This window comes from Pectinophora gossypiella, chromosome 6, assembly GCF_024362695.1.
Source record: "Pectinophora gossypiella chromosome 6, ilPecGoss1.1, whole genome shotgun sequence".
Classification (NCBI taxonomy): domain Eukaryota; kingdom Metazoa; phylum Arthropoda; class Insecta; order Lepidoptera; family Gelechiidae; genus Pectinophora; species Pectinophora gossypiella.
Window position 1 is genome coordinate 2,301,393 of NC_065409.1, and position 18,323 is coordinate 2,319,715.

At 38.6% G+C, this 18,323-nt stretch overlaps 1 protein-coding gene and 1 long non-coding RNA gene across 3 annotated transcripts in view; one reads left to right on the plus strand and one right to left on the minus strand.

The window, feature by feature from the left end:
- LOC126367374 (superoxide dismutase [Cu-Zn]-like) overlaps positions 1-16,541 on the minus strand; it is a 22,231-nt gene extending 5,690 nt beyond the window's left edge. Inside the window, exons 1-2 of one of the 2 annotated variants that reach the window (XM_050010877.1) lie at positions 16,124-16,526; positions 5,962-6,027 (exon numbers count right to left, since the gene is read on the minus strand). In XM_050010877.1, coding sequence (XP_049866834.1) covers positions 5,962-6,027; positions 16,124-16,300 — 243 coding nt within the window. In that variant the 5' untranslated portion in view covers positions 16,301-16,526. Of the gene's footprint in view, positions 1-5,961; positions 6,028-16,123 lie in introns of both variants that reach the window. The other variant, XM_050010878.1, reaches the window with a different exon arrangement.
- On the plus strand, positions 11,457-13,124 carry LOC126367406 (uncharacterized). The gene is made up of 3 exons (XR_007566475.1): positions 11,457-11,536; positions 11,959-12,084; positions 12,951-13,124. It is a non-coding gene; the product is annotated as an uncharacterized LOC126367406 (long non-coding RNA).
- Positions 16,542-18,323: the final 1,782 nt, after the last annotated feature.

The following is an 18,323-nucleotide window of genomic DNA, read 5'->3' on the forward strand; positions in this document are numbered from 1 at the left end:
ATGTGTTATAAAATAATAATAATAAAATATATTTATTTACCAAAAACATTTTTAACAAGTTACACAAAGAAACAATATAAGTTGAAGTTATACATAGTCAATGCTTTCCTGCCTTCTAAACTAGGGGAACGTGTGTCTTAGGAGGCAGTGTTCATCCGTGAGCTTGTTATTAACTTACAAGTTTATGCTCTTGTTGGGTTAAAATGTTTGGAAGGTGTGTTTGGATGGGTGTTTGTATTCATGTGTGTATGTATGTTTGTTTGTGTGATAATATTATGTGGTTATGATAATATAATAATATATTATTCTAACGCAGTACCTACTGTTAGATAGAAAATAGTCGTTCGACCTAATAACGACTGATGCATCAATATACTAATGAAGGTCACAACACTAGCTTACGTACTTTGACAGATATAATTCTTACCGCGCATAAATACGATTGCAAAATGTTATCTTATTAAAATATAATCAATAATTGTGCAGTCATGCATGAGCAATATAATGTACCCACTTTAGGACTCTGTCGCACTAACATAATATGTGACATTTAGTGAGACTTACATACAGTTCAATTTGTCAAAAAAGTTAATGTGACGTGGTACCAAAGTGTATACATATTAATGCTCGTGACGTGACCGTACTGAACTGGTGGTTCTGTTTAATACTACCTACCTTTGTGTATTATTGTGATATGTTCTGGTATAATATCCACCAGGAAATCATAATAAAAAGATAAAACAATATGATACCTACTTAGTATTCGAAAGTAGGATGATCCGTGCTTCAGGGGGTGCAACGGCCTCCGTGGTCCAGTGGTTGAGCGTTGGGCTCACGAACCGGAGGTCCCGAATTCGAATACCGGTGGGGACATGTCACAAAAATCACTTTGTGATCCCTAGTTTGGTTAGGACATTACGTCCACAACGTTACGTGCACAAGGCACGTTAAGCCGTTGGTCCCGGTTACATACTTACTGATGTAAAAAAGTATGCAATCGTTACATGAGTCATGTCAGGGGCCTTTGGGGGCTCAATATTATTAATACCAACTTCATCAACCCTGGTATCAGGGATAATCCTGACACCAGGGTTGATGACGTTGGTATTCCACCTCACAACCCACACGATAAGAAGAAGAAGAAGAGGGTGCGTTGAGTGAGCAGTGTATTTTATTTACTCATCTTGCGAACATTGCACCAAACCATACACCTTTGCCTCCCTTTTCTGGGATACAGGCGTGTATGTATGGGGGCCTTTGGCGGCTCAATAATAACCCTGACACCAGGGTTGATGAGGTTGGTAATTCACCTCACAACCCAAGCGATAGAAGAAGAAGAAGATCAATATTCCAACCTTAAAACTAAGTTACACCAATCGTCTTCATACACCAAAGCAAGCCAATCAAGGGTCCTTGGCATAGAGCAGCATCTCTAGACACGAGTCGGTTATTATACGCACGCGATGTCGCGTCGCCAGTAAAAAATAACATGTCAATTAGTGTCTATTACGATCACTAATCTGTGGTATAATGCTATCATTTAAATGGAGGTAAATAATGCTTTTTGAGATGTTTCGTTGGTGAGCAAGTGTGTTATATCTTCTAAATTTAAATTTTCTTCGAATTCTAAATTTACCACATGTTTTACTGGGTTTTATTTTTGATATATCTTTTTAAAAAGCGAAGGTTGGTGGTAGGGCTGGCAGAGGAAGACCTAGAAGGACGTACAGTCATGAGCAATATAATGTACCCACTTTAGGACTCTGTCGCACTAACATATTTGACATTTAGTGAGACTTACAGTTCAATTTGTCAAAAAAGTTAGAAAGAAAGAAAAATATTTATTTCCCCACACAAACACTTAATGTGACATGAGTTAATGTGACAAAAGTTAATGTGACATGGTACCCAAGTGTATACATATTAATGCTCGTGACCGTACAGCCACATTGGAGATGTCCCTAGAAAAGGTTCAGTACGATCTACTCTGAACCGGCGCGCGTGTATGAAGCGATTATGAATGTGGAGGAAGCAAGAGAACTGTGTGATCGAAGCAAATGAAATTCCGTAGTCTCTGCTTACCCCGGTGGGAAATAGGCGTGAGTTTATGTATATATGTAATTTTAATAACACGTTAGGTATAATGATAGACTTAAATCTAATTTACATAATTATGCAATTATTGTATCCTGTCGTTTTCCTTGAGATATTGGTATCATGCGACACTGGTAAGACAAACTCAAAACACAGCAAGGCAGCAGGGCCAGAGAGTATATGGTTAGTCCGACGCTGGAACTAGAAGCATAGAATAAGGAATACGTATAGAACGGCAACTCTCCGCTCCCCACCAGCGTCTGAGCTAGGTTTACCTCACCCCCTCGGTCATAGCTTAATATTCAATCGTATGGTGTCAGACGTCACACACACAGACGCGCGTGTACGATAGCGTCAATGTGTTGTGTCTGTGTAAAACGAGATGTTTTGTATGAAGTGTCTGGGGTGTGGTAGAAGTGAAATATAGTTTAATAACAATGATTTGATCATTTGATTTGACTGGTTGCAACTTATATTAACGTCAATTTTATTTTTGCATGCTTACGTGTAAGCTGAAAACACTGGTCATAATATTGTAACAACATCTTATTGTATCTACTGTTTTCTGGCAAATAAACTATTATATTATATTTAAACTAAAAATTGTTCAACATAAATATAAATAAAACTGCTAGTAAAACGATCTAATCGCAATAAATGCACATTTTATTCAAATTCCATTGCACATTTACCGGCGTTTCAAAACGTTGCTTATGAGTTCGTAGTTCCTAATTATGTAATTAGGCAAAGGCTTAATTAAATTAGGCTTTGTCTGCAAATTAGACATGCTGAGTGCCTTGAGGTAACCTTACGGCACAGGATGCTGTGATTAGAGTAATGTAATCTGCTATCTATCGTGTGGATTGTGAGGTGAATTACCAACCCCATCAATCCTGGTGTCAGGGTTATTATTGAGCCGCCATAGGCCCCTGACATGACTCATGTAACGACTACATACTTACATCAGTAAGTAATAACCGGGACCAACGGTTTAACATGCCTTCCGAAGCACGGATCTTTTTGCTTTTTGGACAATCAGGTGATCAGCCTGTAATGTCGTAACCAAACTAGGGATCACAAATAATTTAAATTTTGTGATTTGTCCCCACCGGGATTCGAACCCGGGGCCTCCGGATTGTGAGCACAACGCTCAACCACTGGACCACGGAGGCCGTTATAGAAGAAGTAATGTAATGATACCTTCGTTACCACTGAAGAGTGTTGAGCTTTTGTTGAGTTACATGACCCATGTCAGGGGCCTATGGCGGCTCAATTTTTAACCCGGACGCCAGGGTTGCTGGGGTTGGTCATCCACGTTGCAACCCTCGACAGAAAAAGAATCGGGGAAGCCATAACCGTGGACGCCTCTAATTCAATAAAGATAAAAAAGCCGTGACCATTATACGTCGTAACCGGTAGGTAGGTACCTGCATGAGGTTTGGACTTGTTGCTTCAGTAATCTGGGGGTACGGTAGTAGACGAGCAAAGCGAAGCGCAAGGGCAGGCACTACCTACCTTTTCTCGAAACGTTTCGCCGATTTTTTGGACCCTCGTAACTCAAGTTTGGATTACAGTAGATAAACTATACTCTTAGGATATGTTGCCAGATGTAGACTTATTAAACCTATAAAGTTTCAAGTGCATAGCTATTATACTTTAAAATTTTATTGATATGTAAAAAACCCCGTTTTTGACACTCACCGACATACTTCCAGATGTCTTAGAAGGCCAAGCCCCATATTTTGCCTAACGTGTAGAGTTTGTGAACTTATAGTTTATAATAATTAGGACATGTAGAGTTAGAAACGGAGCTACATGAGATTTGATGACTTTTTGACATTGTGATCGATAGGATCTCGGCAACATTTTACATGAAAATGTTTTTGTTGGGATTTTATCTACATCACCATCTCCCTAGCATTATCCCGTTGGCATGGGGTTCGCATACCGAACCTGAAAATTTGATAAGTCCGGTATTCATTCGCCACGCCATCTAACTTTATTTTAGTTATATCTGTCATTTTCTTATCCGCCGAAAAGGAAAGAGACGGGCAATCGACAGGCATAACATTTATGGAACACACGTTAATTTTAGGCAGAAAAAAACCCCTTCCAAAATTTTATATTGGCCAATAAACGCCCGAAAGAATTAAGTTGATAGCACATGTCATGTCAAACAGGATGTATATCAGCGGGATGCCTATTTTATTCGCTTGGGTTATTCATTAATTTTAAAATAAACAGTTGTCCATCCCTTTCCTTTTCGGCGGATAAGAAAAAGACGGGTATAACTTAAAATAAAATTAGGAGGTGTCTACAGGAACCGGGGCCAAATATGTAAGTAAGTACTTTTACCTCATATTATACCTATGTTTTCAACGCTATTCGGAGGGATTGGCCGGAGATAGCACAAAGTCGAGAGGAATGAAAGAGTCATGAGCCTTTGCTCAAGTAGTGCGATCAAATAGTCTTGATAAAATAAAGATAAGCCACTGTACGTATTTTGTCCTGGGGGGTTAAAAGGCCTTTTTTTTGACGTGACTTATTGTAGATTTGCCGGAGATGGCATTAACTACTTGGCCGGAAGTTAAAAAGGCCACATCGAGGCAATTCATCTAAAAAAACAATATTGCAATTTGGAATTTGAGTGTAAGCAAATGGCAAATAGTAACATTGCTTTTTTATATGATGAATTGCTGTGATGTGGCCTTTTTAACCCCACTGTAACTATACAAGGCCCAGGAAAAATCTTTGGAAGGAAACGGCACAGATGACGTAACAGGCTCGTGACCAGCGTATCCATTGAGCCGCGATGATGCAGCGCTGATTTTGTCCAAATATTCAATGTTATTGCCAGTCCAGTCACGATATCGTGTAAACATTGTTAACTGTGTAATTTACACGCCAATGAATACTTGTAATATAAACTTTGTAGTAAAACTTTATGGAAATTAGGATTGCTGCTAGGGTAATGTTATGTTGTTTTTTGTTGCGAGTAATTCGGACAGCTATGTGCTTATGTAAATTTTTATTGAATACTTACATTTTTACGTAAATAAATTAATATATCTATTTATATATATATTTACTTCAAACAAAGGACAGTCTCACAAAGAATCGAACACGGACCTCCAGTAGGGCTAATATGCGCAACGTGATTAAATTTTGTCACGGTCATTTTATCGATTCTGACGATATAATTATGTCGTTTCGTCTATTGGTGCTAATATGTGAACCCAAATAAGTCACGTTGTTCTGTCAAAATACGAACAAAATCAGGTGGCACGCATGTAAGGCCGGGTTTCCACTGACGCGGAGATGGGCGGAGAAGAGCGGAGGTGTGCGGATTTGACCAATCACAGCGTTCGAGAGGGCGAAAAACGAAGACGCTCTGTCACTCTCTCCCTCACGGTGATTGGTCGATCCCTGCACATCTCCGCTCATCTCTGCACAGCTCCGTGTCAATGGAAACGCAGCCTTAAGGTGCTGACAGACTTGAGCATTCACTTGTTACAGAACATCGAGCATTCGCCGCTTATATATTTGTCGAACTGAACAACGAGCCGAGCGAAGCATAGAGCCAAACATTGCTATGAACGTTTTCATAAGCAAGAACACTATAGAATGCTCGCTAAAAGTTCTCGTATTTTTCTCGTATTGTAACATTCGCACAAATGCTCCTTACAAGTGAACGCTCTTTAGGGGAAAAAGCAAACTTTTCGACAAAGTTTATTGACTCGATCGATCATTTTTATCACGTTGTGTATGTTAGCCCTGCTGATCGTGATCCCAACGCTCTAACGACTAGACCACAGCTGTTACGGATTAATCTATGTGAACTAAATAACCTTACCCAACGTAACTTACCAAAGCCAAATCGATTTGTTTCTGATTACGTTCCCCAGATACTGGATACACTGGTCTGGAGAGGTCCTGAAAAAGAAACCCATTCGTGGACATTCTACGTGGTCTTTGAGAGAAGACAAGAAAACGGCAGGAGACTAGAGAAGAAACCGAATTAGAGAAGATGGATAAAATAAAAATGCAGAGAGAAGAATTTGTGCTCATAAAGAGTGGAAACAGAAATAGAATCTTCTAGAATTATGATGAGAAGAAGTGCAGAATGTGTGTTTGACATGAGAAAATTAATTTTAACAAAATATGAAAATAGAGATGACGAAGTAGAAGGAAGATGATGACAAAATCTTAGCCGTAACGAGGAAGAGTAAGAGAATATTCTAGAAGTGAGATATGAAAAGGGAACAATCATTGACAATGGGCGAGTAGGAAAGAAGTGCAAGTATCTAATGCGTGTTCAACATTCAACAATTCGATCATATAGGTATATATTGATAGATGCATTGTATCATGCAAAATTAAACAAAATACCCTTGTATGATCGAAGGTTCAACATACGAAATTTGTTTTAGATACTTAATGAAAATATAGCAAATTTATATGCTGAACCGGCGCGCGTTTGTGAAACGACTGCTGACAACGGAGAAAGCAAGAGAAGTACTTATGCTGAAACAAATGAAAATCCATATAGTCTCCGCTTACCCCGGTGGGAAATAGGCGTGAGTAGGTAAAGCAATGATAAAAGAGAAATGTGCTAATGACAAAGAAAGATTGTAGGTGATGAAAACATTTTAAATTAGTAGGATGACCTAAGAAATTCAGAATCCTAAAAAGGTACAAGAAAGGTCTACATTTTCAAATTATGGAAAATTTACCCCCGTTATGCTAGTAATTGCGTGACAATTTAAACTAAGTATATTAGAAAACCATATACATAATTTTATTGTGACCATAAGCAAAACTCCGCAAATTGTCCAATTTTAAGAGTTCAGAAACCTTAGCAAAAAATTTAGAATTTGAGTAAATTCTGCTGTTGATACGGTTACTGGACTCAGTTCAAAAAACTTTCATAAAAAGTTAGGCAGCTATACTTATTTAGTTCCTAGGTTTCAGAAAAAATAGCTACTAAGTAATGATTCAGTTTGAAGATGAAATAACAGTAACCCCGGTTAAGTTCATTTTTTTACAATTACGTACAATGTAGAGTCAACAATAGAGGCAATGAAGACATTTCAGGCTATGTTCCTCAAAAACAATATATAGATGGCGTTGCAGAGATTTTTTTTCGTTTAACTATCTAATTTCGTGGATAACAGACATACGCATCTTTTATCTTTGTATTTGGGCATAATGATGACCCTTTTTATTACACCCAGGCACAATTACAACTTCCACCCATTATTATTCTGATCAAAATAAAGAGAAGCAATATAGGTAGCAATATGCATAATGTGATCCAAATATAAAGCAACAACTATTTTTATATATCGACGGTAAAAAGCAATCCTGCTGTAAACCACACCCTGGCCAAAAATTTTTTATTTTTGATTTAGAATCAGAAAAAAATTCTGCGTCGAATGGTCCTATTCCCATGGCTCTACGACCTCTAGAAATTTCTGTACAGCGTTGGGATTTTGCTTATTTTTCCAAAAAGACAACTGAATATTTGCTGTAAATAGCATTAAAAACAGCATTTTTCTGTGATATGTCTTTTACACCAATTTTGTTTTTGCAAATAATTTGATCTTTGTAGTTACAGCACTATTAAATGGTGAACAGTGCGGGTTACAGCATAATTGCATAACACATTTAAGTAACGTACTGTGTTTACTACATTTATTAGACAATAATCTGTTGATCGGCGTTGTTTACTACATTTTAAACAAGTATGATTTTACAGACAATGACAACTTACACCAATTTAAAAACATCGTTATTTACTGGTCATGCGCATTTACCGCCATTATAATACGCGCTCGCGCGTATATGACCGCGGGTTACCGCGTCGCTCAGTTACTCCGCGACAGTCGGGAAGGAGTGACATATTTGCTGTAACTATGTTTCGCTAGCAATATGGAGTCATTTTTTTAATTATTTATTATTACTTATACGAATGGGTCACGGGATTGTCCATTTGGAGTTGGTCTAATCCTTATTTCTACCACTGTGAGGTCGAGCCCACCGGGTGGTTACCCGTTGGGGTAGGCCCGGTGAGCGCACGTCAACTTGTGGCGATGGTCGAGTCCGGTGTTGGAGGGCTGCTCCGTCATATTGCTCGGTCTGAAGAAGGTAGACGCTTTGGGGCGACGACTGTTAACTACCATTTGGAAACGTCACTCACCGTCGAAGGTGACCACAATACTAACTATTCTGCGAAGAGTAGTAGATGTGGACAGCCAGTCCAGTCGTTGGCAGTCCAATGGAGATGTTCAATACCGCCACTGAACTGGATTAGTAGTGAGGTAAAGCCTCTCACTATAATGGGCACCGAGTCTATCTTGCTTCGGATGGCGTCCAGGATATCGTAGAGTAGCTGAATAGTCTGCTCCAGCATCTCCAGATTATTCAGTGTAGGAAGTAATGTCTCCGCCTGGCCTTCTTCTCCTATGGAGGGGCGGCGACCGCTGTTATTGTTGCGGTTGGTGTTGGTCGTGGTGGTTCGGAATCCACAGCGGCAGACAGGGCAGGTTTTGCCTTCTTGCGTGAGGGCTTCGACCTGTGCGGTTTATGCCCATCTGGACGGTTGCCGCTGCCATGTGCGAATTCTGGGCTGTCAGTTCGCTGGGATGCTTCGTGACGGTAGCTGCTGCTGTGGGTTTCGAGGCTCTTGCACTCGTTGATGGCGTAGTGCCCTCCATTCGTGTTGCCAGCTCGCGCACCTTTACCGGGCAGGATGAGCTGTTAGCCGGGTAAAGTCCGCTGCAGTTGCAACAGGTAGCCGGTTCCTCACGGGGAGGCATGCAGTCTTTCGCCGCATGGCTTTTACCGCATCGCACGCAGGCTATGGGACGATGACAGTTGTGGCTGCAGTGCCGGAATTATTGGCAGTGGTGGCACTGTGGCGCTTGGGTCTTCTCTATGCTTTGACTTTTATACCAGGCCCCAGTGTTTGCCGGATCTCCACGAAGAAAATGCAACCAGGCTTGCCTGTGCGGGCCTGGATGGGGCGGATATACACCTGTTCGTAGCCTCGGTTCTTCAGCTCCTCCTCGAGTTTTGCGATGTCGGTATCCACCGGTAATCCGCGGGTCGCCAGTTTCAGCGAATGTTCCATAGGGGGTGTGTACGTGAACCAAAAGAGACCAGTGTCTTTCTCCAGGTTGGTGACGTAACGCTGGTAAAGCCTGAACTCCTCATTGGTTTTCGCCAGGAAGGGTACTCTTTTGCCGTACGGACGCGCATTGGGGACATGGCCTAACTTATCCCACACCTGTCGGAATTGGTGCGTCCAATTGGGCAGATGATCCACCACTGTGGGCGGAACCTTCTTGCTCGCAAATGTGAGCAGTGGTTGCAAACTCAGCGGGCGCAGGCGTGGGCGTCATCCGCAGGGATGGACATGGAGGCGCATGTGGGGGTGAGCCAGGGGTAGTGTAAACCGCCGCGTATGAGCGCGGTGGTGTCGTCTCCATGTCCAAGGAGGGCATGGAGAAACCGGAGATCGGTATAGGTTTTGGTGCGTTGGCTACCGTTCTGGCGGTGTTGTTATCCTCTTATTCCCGACGTGTTCTGCTCTAGGGAGTTGGGGTAGGGGCACTGGAAAAGGATATGACCGAAGATCTCCGCCAGCGAAGTATGGCGTGGGCGTCGTATTTGGTGTGCGGCGAGTTGCGGCTCGAGACAGCAGCTGGCGCCATAGGGATGCGCGAGCGAACAAATGTGCGCGTTCGTTCCTTTGTCACGCCTGCCATTGGGAGAGCCATGCTTCGACCTTAACGGCCTAGGCGTGGCAGGACTGTACTATTACGAAGCCTAGCGGGCCGTCCCACAGAGCACTAGCTACCACTCCCTTCCCGGTGAGACTAGCTGGTTTAGGAGCGTTAACGGTGGTATCGTTTGTCACCGCGCAAGAGAGTACTTTAAAATACACCTCCTACTTCACGCCTCAGGGCGCAGAGTGGGTAGCCGCAGAAAAAGGTTGGCTCCGAGTACCTTCAAAGCTTTAAGTACAGCGGCTAATCTGCCTAACTGGGCACCCTCAACCCTGTTGTCTTATATTTTGTACCGGGTACGAGCCCTCAGCGCCCCCCATTTGTCTAGCCAAGTAAATAATGCCATTTGCGGCAAATCAACAGAAGTATTTTCTTCATTAGATGCCTAGGTAGGAGTAGTGTATAATGTTTTTGATCTCACAATTCGCACCCCCCGTGGAAAAACGCAGTAAGTGGACTAGCGACATTTTTTTTTTATTGCACCATTCAATTCAGCGTACACGAATACACCTTCTCACAAATTTTCATTACGATATCAGTAAAAATGAAGAAAATATTACAAAAATAATGAAATTGTGCAACATTGATAAAAATATTTTTCCCCCATAATAAGAAAGTAAGTATAAATACATGATTTTTTTTTCTAATTTTCCCATATAGTAAAGTCATAATAACACTTACGTCGATTTTACACGAAAGTTTTTTAGGATGGTCGAGTCGTAAGTAAACGTACTGACATGTTTCACGACATTATACGACACGACAATGGTTGTACGTCTAGTTACTTCGTTCTTTCACGAATCTTGTAGCGTTACTTTTTGGTGTAACTCCAGCTACTTGCCTATTCTGCGAATCTTTTAGCGTAACGGTTTGGTGTAAATATAAATACGTAGTTTTTTCCAAGCAAGGTTTGATATTACTATTACGTTATTTCATTTAACTTCATTTTTCGATGACATATTTTACACTATACTCTTCGTAAATATGAATACAATTCTTTTAAAGGCAATAATTTGAATCATTTGTCGTGTTATTCTAATTACCTACAAATATATACTACTTATTAATGTCCTAAATAAATTTAATATACTTAGTTATCACTAGCGTAAATCCCTACGTTTTATTTGGTTACTGTACTTACGCCGCGCCGGCGATATTAGAGAGGTATTACATCTATCCACCAATTTTTTGTCAATCTCGACTTTTTATTCAACCAAAAATCGACCCTATTATTACTGTACTGTGATCTTTATTTGTAGGGTCGTATGCTGATCGTGGTTTTACCACGGTAAAACAAAGATCACCCATAGACAAAATTATTGCCGACGAAGTTTATAAAAAAACGACCTTATTAATATTTCACTGTGATCGTTATTTGTAGAGTGAAAGCTGATTGTCTATTTGTGATCGTGGTTTTACCACGGTATTCCGTCAGTCAGCATACGACCCTACAAATAACGATCGCATTGTAGTAATAATAAGGTCGATTTTTGTTAGAATAAAAAGTCATGATTGACGAATGTTGGATAGATGTAATAATTATCTCTCTATTTAATTTGTTCATGGTGGCTACTCGAAGCGTGTATATCTTTGTGTGGAAGTAAAAAACCCAAGGATTATACGTATGCTCAACTTGGACAAAATCAAAGATGGTGAGTAATTATTTACTTATAAATAGACTAGCTAGATTTTAGGTAAGTACCTATTACCTTACCTACTTAGTATATTACTATTTATTAGACTATTAATATTATAAATATTTTGTTTTGTAAAGTTTACACAGAAGTATCAACTGTAGTATTTCGGCGTGGTTGTGAATAATCTACCTAGTTATATAAGTTAACTTTTGCAAAAACACCCTTGATTTTGTTGTTATTTGTTCGCTTGAGTTTGATATGCATTTTATTATTAACGCATTGGTACTAACCTTCTATTTAATACCTAAATAACGATAAAATATCTAGGTTTGTGTCTAATTATTAGGGTGATTTGGTAATGGGTCCTTTTTATTTCTTAACGTCCATTATGTACCTACCTACAAACAATGTATTTAAACCATTGTTACAATTAACAGATTCCACTAATACTGCAACCCAATCCAGTACAACCCAGTGGAAGAATGACCAGAAATGCAAAAATATTTCAAGAAACTATGGGATATTTTCTCGTCGTAGTCAACATGAGACACATTCTCTTCAAGGTTCGTATGTACCTATCCGTATCCTACTAAAGTCGAGTAAACTTCTCCTTCTCTCGTGTGGGTTGAGACAATTGACTGACCTCATCTACCCTGGTATCAGGGTTACTACGGAGCCGTCATAGGTCCTTGACATGCCTCATGTAACGACGACACACCTGCATACTTATTTAAGCCGCAACCGACTGCCTAACATGCCCTCCGACGCACAGATCATCTTACTTTTGGGCAATCCGGTAAGCAGACTGCAATGTCCTAGTGATCTCGCCGCTCGGCTGCGATATGGGTGTCACTTTGAGTACTTATGTATGTCGGTAATTAAGAAATAGTACTAATATTAAAATTAATTTTAGTACCATTTCTGATTTACGACTTGGCCGGTAAGATAAGCAGCTGAAAACGTTCCATGTTTTGTATGCCGGAATATCCTTTCAGTATTTGTATTCTAGATTGATATAGGTATTTACCTACTAACCTGGAAGCGGCGCGTGGTAAAGTTTCTCTGAAATAGTCAGTGCCTGTGTATTTGTGGTATAATTATTCTGTTATTTTCCTCTTATCATAACAACCACAAATATTTTTGATTTGCTTAATGTAGTTTTTTCTAGAGTTATCTCTTATGCAAACCAACTGGCTTTTATGGGGTTTTAGCCAAGTTGCAAACTATTAAGTACGTAAAACGACAGTGACAATGATTTGAGAGATTGACATGTAATCACATACATTTTTATCACTGACACTGTCGCTTTTTTGGATACGTTGGAAAATTGGCTCATCTCTAAGCTTACTATAATAGGTATTAATGGTTATTTTTCTTTTTAGTAATTTATTATCATACTTAATAGTTTTTTATATTTTGTCATTTGCAGGTTCTACCGAAAAGCAAAGAGGGGGTGATCGGAAAGGAGCAAAATGTTCAAGAAAACTCTTAATGACTAACTAAAAATGAAGGTTTTTCTAATAAAGGCAAGTGCCAAAATGTACCGTATAAATATATTTTGTGATTATGCATGTAATAATTAATAAACGTTTTAAAATTCAAAGTTAGATTTTAATTACAAATATAAATAACTCCCTGAAAACTGAAAACCCATGCGGGTCAAACGGCTTTCGGCACAGCTAGTAAATAAATATTCATTTTTTTAAAACAAATTAGAATAAACACTTAATTTAACACTGATTTTATTTATTTCAATATACAGGCCCAAAAGTTCACGTTCAAAATGAAAAATTTGATAGAGGGGCTCATTAGCCACCAGAAACACCCCCATGTATGTTTAGCGTTTATTTACGGTTTAGGAGATCTGACCCATTTTACACCTTTTTCTTGATTTTCTATCTTACTTCAGAAATAATCATTTTGTCGCTATCCCTTTCTTAATAATTCAATTTTTTTCTTTCTAATTTCTAATTATTTTGCTTCATAACTATACCTGGATGTGTATCGCTAGGTGAAAAAATAAAAACCGTCGAATGAAAGATAAAAAGTCATTGGAAGTTGGAATTCAAAGTGAGAATTCGTCTAAATTGTTACAGTTGTTAAAACTTCGCCGAAGAATAATAAACACATGAGATTGTCATGAACCCTGAAAGTGTTTTTAAAAACTGTTCCATTTAATAGGCTTTTAGACACATCCAAAAAAGTACCCTTAATAGGGTCATCATCATCAGCCGTATGACGCCCACTGCTGGGCATAGGCCTCTCCCAAGGATCTCCACGACGATCGGTCCTGCGCTGCCCGCATCCAGCGGCTTCCCGCGACCTCCTGGGCATAAAACTAAGTAATTAGCCCTCAAAGATTTTAAGACAGAAAGATTTTATTTTAGTATCTCATAGTATGTATGTAGTAACGGTTTTGGGATACCCAAACTTTTTCCTTCATTACAATATGAATACCAAAAGTGACTGCAAGTTTTGTCTTCAGACTGTTGCTGTGTCTACCCTGTTAGCGATTATGAGCGTGATTTTTTTATTGAAAATGTGTCTTTGAGCACCTTTAACAACGTTAGAAAGAAGCAGCTACCTACATTGTATGAGAATGTAATTTTTCCTTCAAATCTGTCTATCTTGCAATCTTTGAGGTCTAATTACTTAGTTTTTTGCTCCTATTAAGGGTACTTTTTTTGGATGTGTCTAAAAGCCTATTAAATGGAGCAGTTTTTCAGAGATACTTACTTTCAGCGTCCATGCCAATCTCATGTGTTAATTATTCTTCGGCGAAGTTTTAACAACTGTGACAATTTTGGTCCGATTCTCACTTTGACTTCCAATAACTTTTTTTTTATCTTTGATTTGACTGTTTTTATTTTTTTACCTAGCGGTATATGTCTTTAGACATAGTTATGAAGTATAATAAGATAATTATGAAGTAAGGGATAGCGACAAAATGATGATTACTGCAGTAAGCTAGAAAATCTAGAAAAAAGGTACAAAATAGGTCATATCTCCTAAACTATAAATAATAATAAATAATGGCTGAACATACATGGGGGTGTTTCTAGTAGCCAATGAGCCACTCTATCTAATTTTTCATTTTGAACTTGAAGTTCTGGGCCACCCCGTATAATGTATGAGCATACATACTTCTATATTCTAGACTAACCCCTGCAACAAACAAGTATTTAAAGATACATACAATTATTTTGAGATATTTCCTTATTAAAAAAGCAATTTCTATAGTTACACTATCAAAGATCATTTACTTTCACGTGGAACAAATAGGTTTCTCAACTTACGCAAAACATTTTGTTAAAATTTTTCGTGTAAGAACGAAGTAACTAATACTTACAACATCCGAGTACGATAAAATCGGAAGGTGAACAACGTTGTAGGTAAAGTTACAACTGTCAATGTTGTTTGCACTACGTAATAATAAAGCAGTGTCTGTACTTAAAACGGAACGTTTGATTATAGTTTCGTGGAATATCTACGCAATCGTGTTTTTTTATTTTTTTTTCAAATATACACAATTAATTAAAAAATAATAAATGTGGGTCAATCCGGGCTACATTTTGCTATTATTTTCTCTTTGAAGGTTATTTCCAGGACTTATAACTAATTAGTAGGACAGTTTTTTTTAGCTCCTGAAAAGTCGATAAAATCAACTTACTGCGTTTTTCCACGAAGGGTGCGAATTTACCTGTTAAATAGTATAGCACGCTACAGGTAGTATTTCCCGTGCTTTAAGCAGTCGGAGTACACTATTGTTGTTTAGGTGTATGCAAGATGGCAATTTTTAATTTCATAATTTAGCTATTTATTAGTGGGTTTATGTTCTTTAACATTTTAAAATGACTTCATATAAATGTCATTCCATACTTACATCATTTTAATTTTATTATCATTTCACAACTTCTGTTAGTTAAGACAATTAAGTGCACCAGCTAACACAGACTTATGTCATTTACATCAAAATTGCTATATAGGAATAGTTATTATAAGTGAATTACAACAATTTTGCGTATAAATAAAGTACTTGATTTTCAGTGGCCCATACATTTACCTGCTTCATTTACAGCAACTTTGTGTAACAGAAAAAAAAGTGTGATTGCTGTAACCCACACAAACATAGGCTTAAATTAACTTCTAGTAAGTTTTAGCTATTTGACTTGATAGATAATCAAAAAATACATTTTGGTTCTAAAAATCACATTTATAGGCGTAATAGTTTAGGAGATATGATTTTTTTTCAATTTTTTCAAAAGTTTTTGGGCTCTGGTGAACATTTTGCATTTTGTGGGTTACAGCAGGATTGCTTTTTACCGTCGATATGCTTCTGCGATTACATTGTATTTTGGAATAATTATGTACTTACCAGAGTAATTAGAAAATAGGTAATTATCACTTTAAAGCTGTACAACGCCATATATATGGTTTTTGATGAACAATAGCCTGGAGAGTCCCTTATTGAAAAGTAAATATTTGGAAAGAAAAGTAAACTTTAACTTTAGGCGGCCTTATTGCAGTTGTGCTTATTTTGTAATTAGTTTGTAACTGTTTACGTGCAATAAAGAATTTAATGGTTTTGAAAATAATACTTACATAGAGGTAAGGCTCCATAAACACTTCATAAACATTACTTTGGTAGTCTTCGATCGCGGGCAAAGCTTTGATAATAAGGTTTCTACCGTAGCCAGGGACCCCTTGGAAACTTTTGCCGTTCAACACCGCGATCAGCCATATGAATTGGCAGAAAAACACATGCAGCCTTAGGTTCATTTTAAAAATTTATAATTAATTAAAGTAAATAAAAAAATAAAATTTCGCGCGGTTTATGAAAATTCAAAAATAGAATGCGTGTGGACGACGCGACTGGCGTAGTACCAATGGTTTTCGAAGCGAGCCCGAATTATTTTTTCCTGTTTTTGCGTGTGTTTATAATGAGTAGTTGAGAGGGCTAAGGCATCCGCGGGTTTGTCATTACTGATCTTCGTGAGCTTGGTGCCAAGGCTCTGTGATCGAGAGGCGTGACGTAATGATGTGTTAGACACGGCATTGTGCCAGCCGGGAGTTGTTCGATGTAGGAACTACCTCGGCTTAATAAATTGCTGCTAAACGCGTAATTGTGAAGGCTTGTTTATATATGACTATTATCTTTTATCATTCTCACATCGTGTGTAATTAGTCACTCGGTAGTCATTGTGGAAATCATTGTATTTACCTGTACTTACGTAATTGAATCCGAATATTTTCTGCTTCATTTATAAGAACAAGTTGTTAGACGAATACATTTCACAGATGGATGCACTGTTAGTGCAATTTAATGAAAAATAATGACATTTGAGGAATAAGTAGGTTACTTGTGTCACTACCCACCCTAGTAGGCATTGTGGGCTTGACTTTATGTACGTATGTACCCATGTGTTTTCAATTACTTAAAAAAGAGGGTTGCAGTTCGCTCGACCATTATGGACGGTGATACCACCTATCAAGTTGGTCTAACAGAAAGCTTGGTAAGGTCTGGGTACTTAGTACATCTTGCGATTGATCTTCTTCTATCGTGTGGGTTGTGAGGTGGATTACCAAATCCATCAAACCTGGTGTCAGGGTTGCTATTGAGTCCCCAAAGGCCCCTGACATAGCTCATGTTACCACTACTAACTTACATCAGTAAGTAGTAACCGGGACCAACGGCTTAACGTGCCTTCCGAAGCACGGATCATCTTACTTTCGGACAATTAGGTGATCAGCATGTAATGTCCTAACCAAACTAGGGGTCACAAAGTGATTTTTGTGTCCCCATCGGGATTTTAACCCGGGACCTCCGGACCGTGAGCCCAACGCACATACCACTGGACCATTTTGGTTGATGTACCTCTGACTACCTCAATTGGGATATAGTCGTAAATCACGTTACGCTATTTGATGCAGACCCTCTATCCTCTTTCTATATCTTATACTGGGACCCAATTAGCCCAATAAGTGTGCATACTTAGTACAAATTAAGTATAACGCAAGCATTAATTTCAAATATTTTTTAGTTTATTTACATCTGGCTAACTTAGTGTGTAAATCATTAATTACAATCGTGAGTACCAACACTATTTTGAATTATTTTTTTATTCGAATGACTCGTCCAATGTATGTTTGCGACCTCAAATTATTTGATAAATATTAACGGAAACGATTTCAATTAACTTTTTGTTGAAAAATATTGTTTTAATTTTTGTACCTACGTCAATCGTTGATATCCGTAACGAAGGTAAGCGTGGTGGTCGTAAAACTGCTAACTACGAACCTTTAGGCACAGATAATGTGTTAGTGACATCGTAACGAAAACTTTGAGGGATGGTTCAGACCATGATTCGGAGGTATAGGGATATCAAGTGGAATATTCTGTCACAAAAGTATAGAACTGACAATACTAACTAACCGCTAACACATTTGGTCTGTTCATAAAAATTAGAGGACATAACAATATAATATCAGGTTTAGACACTGCAGGTAGATCAAATCACTCGATTGTCCAAAAATAAGATGATCCCTGCTTCGGGGGGCATGTGAACCAGTCGGTCCCGGATACTATTTACTTAGTATGTAGTTGTTATATGAGTAATATGAACTATATCAGGGGCCCCTGGCAGCTCAATGTCGGTTATTGACCACACAACCCACACGAGAGAAGAAGAAGAAGGCAAGCAACGGAAGTCGTCATGTACATAATACGTTGAACCACACGTTTTAAGATTGAACGATTTTGATAGATATTTTAGAACAACGACATAACACGTCCGGCAACGTC